This window comes from Hemicordylus capensis, chromosome 4 (genome assembly GCF_027244095.1).
Source record: "Hemicordylus capensis ecotype Gifberg chromosome 4, rHemCap1.1.pri, whole genome shotgun sequence".
Classification (NCBI taxonomy): Eukaryota; Metazoa; Chordata; class Lepidosauria; order Squamata; family Cordylidae; genus Hemicordylus; species Hemicordylus capensis.
The window spans coordinates 177247834-177256613 of record NC_069660.1 but is presented as its reverse complement, the minus strand read 5'-3'; the positions used below and the strand labels follow the sequence as shown (position 1 = coordinate 177256613).

The 8780-nt window shown below is 50.4% G+C and overlaps 1 protein-coding gene across 1 annotated transcript; it reads left to right on the top strand.

Moving 5' to 3' along the window:
- Positions 1 to 359: 359 nt before the first annotated feature.
- Positions 360 to 3592, top strand: FOXA2 (forkhead box A2). The gene is made up of 2 exons (XM_053248406.1): positions 360 to 446; positions 2273 to 3592. The coding sequence occupies exons 1-2, from the start codon at positions 360 to 362 to the stop codon at positions 3590 to 3592; spliced, it is 1407 nt and encodes a 468-aa protein (XP_053104381.1).
- The last annotated feature ends 5188 nt before the right edge of the window (positions 3593 to 8780 follow it).

Genomic DNA, 8780 nt, shown 5'->3' with positions numbered 1-8780 from the left:
CTCCTTCCTCCCTGCCTGCCTCCCTCCTCCTCCTCCGCCTTGCCTTCGCCTCCGGGCGACTCTTCACTGCGAAACCCACCCAAGCAGCAGTAGCAGCAGCAGTAGCAAGGAGGGACAAACCCCAAGCAGAGCAGCCCCCCCTCCTCCCCCATCACACACACAGAGGGAGGGAAAGGAGGAGGGAGGGAAGAGGGAAGGAGGGAAGGAAGGAGGGAGGGAGGGAGGGGAGAGGAGGAGAGGAGGGAGGGCTACAGGGGGGGTGTTTTCCTTTTTTTCCCCTTCTTTTTTTTCCTTTTTTTTTTTGGTTGCTCTCTCTCCCTCTGTCGTCGCTTGTTGTGGCTGTTAAATTTTAAACTGCCATGCACTCCGCTTCCAGTATGCTGGGAGTCGTGAAAATGGAAGGACACGAGCACACGGAGTGGAGCAACTACTACGGCGAGCCGGAGGTAAATGGCAACTTCTGTCTGTCTGTTTGCGTGCGTGTGTGTGTGCGTCTCTCTCTCTCTCTCTCTCTGTTTGTGTGTGGGTCCCCCACCCAATCCCCAAGCCTCCTCCTTCTGTTAAAAAACAGGACTCTCTCTCTCTCTCTCTCCCTCTTTTTATACAACACTGTGTTAGCCTTGAGATAATATTAACTTTGTGATCAAATATTGACTTGCGAAGCCTCCAAATCCTTTTGCCATGCCTAGCCGCGCTATCCTAACAAAGTTGTGTTTGGCAGAGAGAGGTTGTGGGGGTGGGGAGAGGAAGGGCGTTAAGGGGGGAGTTATAAGAAACCAGGGGGGTGAGGGGGGACATTTATTGCTCTAATTCTCGCACTGAGGAGACTCAAAGCTGGGGGAGAAAGAAGCCCAAGTCAGCCCAAAAATTCTTTATTTATGGACTCCCGTGTGAGGAGCAAAACCGGACTCACAACCCATCGGACTCACAACCCATAGTTGTGCATACCCTTCCTCTGCCCCTGGAAATTGTGTGGCCCTTAGCCCTCTAGTGCTTCCCCCCTTGATCCAAAACAGGTCTCTGCTTCCCTCCTGAAGCCTCTGGGTTTCCACGGATTTTACATCCCGATTTTACACGTTCGGGAAAATCATTCCCATTGCGTTCCATGGTGTTTCATTCTACCTAGGTTCAGGGTATAGGCCCCCCATGATTTGGCTGTGATCCAAGGCTGAAAGGAGGTCGGTGTGGATTCCTCCCAAGTAGGATTTGGGTTCAAACCGAATTATTGGAATGAAAACAAACAAAAACTTTCTCTCGAACCATGTTACGGATTCGGCTGTTGGTGGGTTAACAGTGTTCACGCACATTGCTTGGGAAGTAACTGGCACTGAAATCCAAGGGAATCGCTTCGGACTGGAAACCGAAAGGCTTCGGTGAAACTGTTTCGCGTGCCTCAGTTGCGAGAAGTGTGTGCCATAGAGATCGTGACAGGCTGCTGGCTTCCGGATAAATCTGTTTATCAGAGTTGGGAAGTCAGTTGGTTTGGTTGACAAGGATTCGGGATTTTAACCTGAACCCCTCACCCACCCCAGTGAGTAAAGCAGGGCTATAAGCTTTCTCCTGAATCCTCCTAACCTTTCATCCCAATAGAAAACTCCTTCCTTGGAGAGATTCCCATTCAAACCAAGGCGATTTGCTCCCCTGGAAGGAATACAGTTAAGAAACAGGAGCGATGCTGCGGTCTCTGGCACGTTTCTGTGGGGTTAACGACTGAACACACTCCTCTCCGATCCTCAAATGCTGTTTGCAAGTCAGAGGGTTCATTGGGATTTATCTCCGCTTAGCTCGTTTGGGGTCCCCGAGACCCCACTCATGGGCACGATTCAGACAAAGTCAGGCACTTTCGATAACTGATTGTAATGGAAGAGACTGCGCACCGATCCTAGCCGTGTGTACTCGGACGTCGGTTTCACCGATTTTACTGGGACTTATTCCCATTAAGGAGGTGTGCCTAGGCGGACCGTAGCAGTAAGCAAGTGCTTAATTCTCCCGTGCAAAGGGCCTAACTGTGGCTGGAGCGTGTCCCATGTTTACTCGGAAGTCAGTTTCATTGGTTGCAATGGGAAGCTTCCAAGAAGGTCCCTAGTCTGGAGCAGAAGCACCCTTTCTCGGGAGGAAGTTCCTTTGAAACCCACGGTGTAAGGGAGTGGCGGGGGGGGGGCGGCGGCGGTAGGGACTGGGTGTAAAAGACTGGGTGTAAAAGTAAATGGGTGATCTGCGGGCAAGTGGCACTAACCACTGGGCTCCCCCCCCCTTCTTGTCGCCTTTGCAGGGCTACTCCATGAACGCGGGGCTGGGCATGAGCAGCTACATGAGCATGCCTGCCATGGGCACGGCGGGCAACATGACGACCGTGGGCTCCGGCGGCGCCATGGGCATGTCCTACGCGGCGGGCCCGGCGGGCATGAGCCTCTCGCCCGGCGCGGGAGCCATGGCCGGCATGGCGGCCCACCTGAGCCCCAGCCTCAGCCCGCTGGGCGCCCAGGCCGGCTCCATGGGGGGCGCGCTGAGTGCCTATTCGGCCCTGAGCCCGGTGGGCGGCGGCGGCGGCGGCGCCTACGGGCAGGCGGCGGCGGGGCTGGGCCGCTCGCGGGACGCCAAGAGCTACCGGCGGAGTTACACGCACGCCAAGCCGCCCTACTCGTACATCTCGCTGATCACCATGGCCATCCAGCAGTCGCCCAACAAGATGCTGACGCTGAGCGAGATCTACCAGTGGATCATGGACCTCTTCCCCTTCTACCGGCAGAACCAGCAGCGCTGGCAGAACTCCATCCGCCACTCGCTCTCCTTCAACGACTGCTTCCTCAAGGTGCCGCGCTCGCCCGACAAGCCCGGCAAGGGCTCCTTCTGGACGCTGCATCCCGACTCGGGCAACATGTTCGAGAACGGCTGCTACCTGCGGCGCCAGAAGCGCTTCAAGTGCGACAAGCCGCCGGGCTCCAAGCAGCAGCAGCAGCAGCAACAGCAGCCGGGCTCCTCGCCCGCCGCTTCGTCGGGCGGCTCCTCGGCGCAGAGCAAGAAGGCGCCCGCGCAGCAGCCGCCGCAGCAGCAGGAGCGCGAGGTGGCCAACGGGGTCGCCCCAGAGTCGCCGCCGCCGCCGCCGCACTCGCGCGCCTCGCCCTGCCACGAACACAAGCGCGCCCTGGTCGACCTGAAGGGCCACCCCGAGCCCGCCCCGTCGCCGGCCCAGCAGCAGCAGCACTTGCTGGCTCAGCACCACGCTCACGCGGCGGGCCTCTCCCACGAGGCGCACCTCAAAGCCGAGCACCACTACGCCTTCAACCACCCCTTCTCCATCACCAACCTGATGTCGTCCACGGAGCAGCAGCAGCAGCAGCAGCAGCACCCCCATCACCCCCATCAGCACCACCCCCACCAGCACCACCCCCACCAGCACCACCCCCACCACAAAATGGACCTCAAGGCCTACGAGCAGGTGATGCACTACACCGGCTACGGCTCCCCCGTGCCCGGCAGCCTTGCCATGGGCTCAGTGACGAACAAAAGCGCCCTCGAGGCCTCCCCCCTGGCCGGAGACACCTCCTATTACCAAGGCGTGTATTCGCGGCCCATCATGAACTCCTCCTAAAGAAAGCCCCTGGCTCTGCCACGCTCTTCCCACTCCCCCCCCTTCCCGCCCCTTTCCCTAGCAAAACCGAAAACGGACGGACAGGCTTAAGATCTCGAGTATGCGGGAAGTAGACACATTGTGCCCATAGCAGCCTTCCACCAGCCCTCCGTCCAGTCCCTCCCCAAGACATATCCAAAGCCCCTCGGACTAAGAAGAGATTCTGGAGCCCACAGGAAAGTCCCACACACGAACTCAAGCCCCTGCGCCTTTGTATCCGCGACTGAAGAGTCTTTAGCCTGTTTCTTCTTCTTAATGATGATGATGATGATGGATGATCCCGCAAAGCAAGCTTTCTACGAGGAGCTCTCTGGCACTGCTGTTGGCAAAGGGTTCTGCAACCCACGCCCGGCTCCTGCTTAGAAAGGACCCTCCCTAATATTTAATCGACGTTTGCTGTTGTGTAATGTAAGCTCGTTTTCTCCAACCCTTTTCTCGGTGCGGGCGGGGGCGGATTGATCTCGAACCACCACGGGTACTAAAAAGCCTTCAGTTGCAGGAGGCTCTTGACATTAATTCAGTTTTCTTCAGGCACCGAATTCATTTTATTTCAACCGGAGGTTTCTTTTTAGGCCATGCCTTGTCTGTTTCTTCGTTTGTCGCAGGGAGTTATACATATATCTATTTGGGGGTGTGAAAGTGACACAAAATATAAGTGTTAGATTTTTAAACTGAAGATCAAAAGACTGTAGCATTGTGAAGTCAGAAACAAAAATGAAAAATGAAAAAAAAAAGGACTTTAGGTTGTACTTTGACACAGGACACGAAGGTTTGGTGACTGTTACTGGGAGAGTAAACGCTTCGGATCGGATTAATTTATCGTTTCTGTACGCTTTATTTATGGCTTATAAATGTGTATTCTGGTAACGACAAGCCAAATTCTCACAAACCGATATTAAAGTGCGATTGGAGATTTTTTTTTCAATTTACTTTAAAAAAAGATTATTCAAGTATTGCATGTTTCCCCCCCGGTGAAATTCATTATGCAAAGGAGTTTGGAAAAGACCAAGAGCGAATTGCAGTTCCGGATATTCATTACGGCTAATGGGCTTACTCTGCCTGCTATGGGACATACAGATTTTAATAGAGAGAAAGCGACTCTTTTCCCCGCGATTTCCCTGTACGATCCATGTATAGAGCATATTCTTCATAATCTCTGCTTCTTGGCACCCAAATAGCCAATAACATAGAATAACATACAGCCAGATCTTAATTGGTGTGTATTTACTCCGAAGCAGTCCCACTGGGTTCAATGGGCCTTCTTCTGTCCTATGCATGTTTACTCAGAATTAAGTTCCACTTCATTTTACACTCAAATAACACCGTGTATAGGATAGCAACTTACGCGGATGGACTTGGGAGGAAGTCCCATTGGACTCAGGTTGGGGACAAATCTCAGTAGGCCTGCATAAGATTGGGCTGTTAGGCTTACACAGTCCCATATTTACATGTTTTTCTGTGACGCGTGTTCTGTGTGTAGTATGTGTTGCTTATGACTTTATGCTACAATCCTCTCGACTTAACAGAAAGCCCCTTTGGCTATACATGTTGGTAATTCAGCCTTAGGATGCAATATCCTGCCATTAGTTATGGATAGGTAGATCCCCATTGGCTTTCATGAATAACTCGGATGGCAGTCTTGATGATTATCAGATGTGCAGAAATCTGAATGATTCATTGCTTCTCTATATGCAGTCGTTTAAATGAAGACGCGGGACACAACCCGGGCAAAGTTGTGGACCTTAAAGTTCCGTTGAAGTCCATGGCGGAGTTTAGCGCTTACTTAAACATCTTCCATTCCAAGGTTTAAAAGTGGTTTATCGTTGGCCTAATCGTGCCCTTCACACACAGCATTTCAAGTCTTTATAACGCTTCAACTTAGAACTCCCCCAAGTTGGGCGAGTATTATCTCCTATGGCGAAGGTGGAGGCGGAGATAGAGACTTCACTGCAGAGGTAAGTTTTGAACTGGAACATTGTTGTTGTTTGTTGTATATATAAACACATGCTGCCCTGTCCCATTACTAAAGCACAAGATGTGCCTTTGGACACTCCAAAGCAGGATTTAAATGCAGAATATTAGTTTTAAATGTTTCGGTATCAATAAACCCATGCAGAGAGACGTAACATGAAAACCTTCCTCCCTTCCACTCGCCCACAAGCAGACGTACACCCTCAATTGTGTTGTAACAAGTTGTTTTTATTGGTTTGCTTAATTCGAATTGTGATCTTCCAAAGAAGGGTTTGAAAAATTTGGATTTAACTGACTGAAGCATAATCAGCAAGGATGCCGGATACTACGTCTGTGGGGGTCTCCGGGGCCCACTTCTGCCCCACTTCAGTCCCACACTGCAGTATTGAAAAGAGGGGTGTGGCCTGCCTGTGTCTTCCCTGCGCCTTCTTTAGATCCATTTCTTCCCCTCTTCGCTCTTCGGGGGCTCTCACAAGGACTGAGAACTGGGAGAACTTTGAGGTGAATCCGACCCGTTCTCGTTCATCAGGCAGCAATCAGCTGGTGGGTGGGGGACGGGGGGAGAGGTCTTTCAAGGGCAGAAGCTGGGCAGAGAGGATGGGGCGGGGGCGGGGGAGGAATGTGAAGAGTCCAAGGGAAACTCAAACCGAATCTGCTGTTGCCTCGGCAGGCGTCCTGAACCGACCTTACTTTTTGGCGGAGGCTTGCAAATTAGTTCTTCGAAGGCCGCCAGATTCATTTTACTTGCCGATCATAAATCGACTTGTGGAAAAGAGAATAATCTCATATAGAATAAGAGGATACACTCCCAAGGGAATACTGAATTCTCAATAGTGTGAGAATTCCAAACCCCATTGACTTCAATGATTGGTTTGATAGTGCAATCGTAAGCATATTTACTCAGAAGTAAATGATACATTTACATAAGAGCCAGCATGGTGTAGTGGTTAGAGTGCTGGACTAGGACGGGGAGAGCCGATTTCAAATCCCCATTCAGCCATGATACTTGCTGGGTGACTCTGGGCCAGTCACTTCTCTCTCAGCCTAACCTACTTCACAGGGTTGTTGTGAGGAGAAATCAAAGTATGTAATACACGCTCTGGGCTCCTTGAAGAGCGGGATAGAAAAATGTAATAATAATAATAATAATAATAATAAAATAAAAATGAGTAATACATGAGTACAATGATAGACAGCAACCCTATGCATCCTTACTTGGGAGTAAGCCTCATCAAACTCCATGGGACTCTCTTCAGGGTATGTACAGATTATCTCAATGCATCTCTAGTACCGAATTGTGGGTGGGGGTAGGATTCACGTATAGGGCAGCAGCATTTTTAGGCAGAAGTAAATTCCACTTTTATAGGACTTGCTCCCTAGGAAGTACGTTTGGAGTGCTCAACTTGTCTGCATAGTGCAGAAGGCTTGAGTCTGCATATGCCAAGTTTAATTCGGCGGAAGCAAGGCTGTACTAGCCAATTCACACTTAGTGGGAAGTGAGTCCTGTTGAAACAGGTCGGGCATACTTCCCAGGAGCTATGCCTAAAACAGAAGAGTCAATCTCATGGAAATCAACGCATCATCGTGCTTCCAAATATGGAATCCACACCAGAGGACCCACCCAACCTGTCTCAAAGAGAGAAAGTTGTCCGGAGTTCCAGAAAGAGAGCAACAGAAGGTACAATGGATTCCTGATTGTGGAATGCAGACTGCGCGAGTGCACTAGTGATGATAATCCTAACTCTTGGCATTGGTATAACTCGTTAGGCTTCACCTACACTAGATGGTTGCAATCTATATATACATCAGTCTTGTAAGATAGGTCAGTATCATCTCCATATTACAAACAGAGAGCTGAGGTTGAGAGAATAGTGGCTTGATGTCCGGCTCCATTGCAGTTCAGGCTGCAAACCTATGAACGCTTACCTGAGAGTAAGTTCCACTGATACTATGTTCATCATGTGATGATGACCTGCATGAGAATGGTCCTAGATCTAATACCACAGCGAAACCTTCCATATCATCTCAGCTACAAAGTTCAGCCAGGGAGTCCTTCACACACACACACACACACACACACACACAGAGAGAGAGAAACCGGTAAACGGGACCAAAGATTCTTTTATTGACCCCTGCTCTGAGTTCACAGACCTTTTTTGAACTAAGGTTCTGCGAAAGCCGTGGGAAGAGCCTGATCATCCACGTGTCATGAGACACACCGTACTGATTCAATACAATCCGCTACACTTGACCACCCCTCCAGGCAACTCTATCCTCTGCACTGAGTGTAGGATTTAACCACAAATCACCTTAATGGGCACCGGGGAAATACTTGACTAACAAGCAAAAGGTTGTCGGTTGGAGTCCCCCCTGGTAGTCTATCGGGCAGCAGCGATATAGGAAGACGCTGAAAGGCATCCTCTCACACTGCGCAGGAGGAGGCAATGGTAAACCCCTCCTGTATTCTACCAAAGACAACCACAGGGCTCTGTGGGAGCCAGGAGTGGAAATCGACTTGGCGGCACACTTTAAGTGTGAACAGGGCTACCTCTTGATGGGCGCCTGAATTTTACTGGACCTATTTGTTAGTAAGCGTGCAGGTTTAACTGAAAACCGGAACTATAACACGCAGTTCTTGAATTTCAAATGAATCGCTTTCAAGTAATGACGCTTAGAATAGGAAGGAAGTTTAGAATGCTCCAGCCAGATGTTCACTCAGAAATGAATCTAGAGGATGTTTATTGGTTTTAAATCTACGCAAAATATATTTCAGAGACGGCTACTAATTACACATACCTGCACAGCTCCTGGGGGTGGAGGATGGCTGAGGGGGAATTCTGGCCTTTACCCCTACCAAACGCTAGCGTTTTCTAAAGCGATCTAAAGTATTGGCAGAGGGCTGTGCTCTTTTGAAGGACTGATTCATAGATGCGTACAACACGCGTTGACTTGAAGCTGAATCTGTTCACCAGGGGCTCCCAATCTTGGGTCTCCAGATGACAATGGACTACAACTCCCATCATCCCCAGCATGACGGTCATTGTGTCTGGGGATGATGGGAGTTATAGTCCAACACTATCTGGATACCCTAGGTTGGAAACCCCTGGCGTACACTACTCAGTTTTTACAAGTGAGGTTCGCAATGTTTTGATTTGTGATGACCTTCCTATATGCAAGT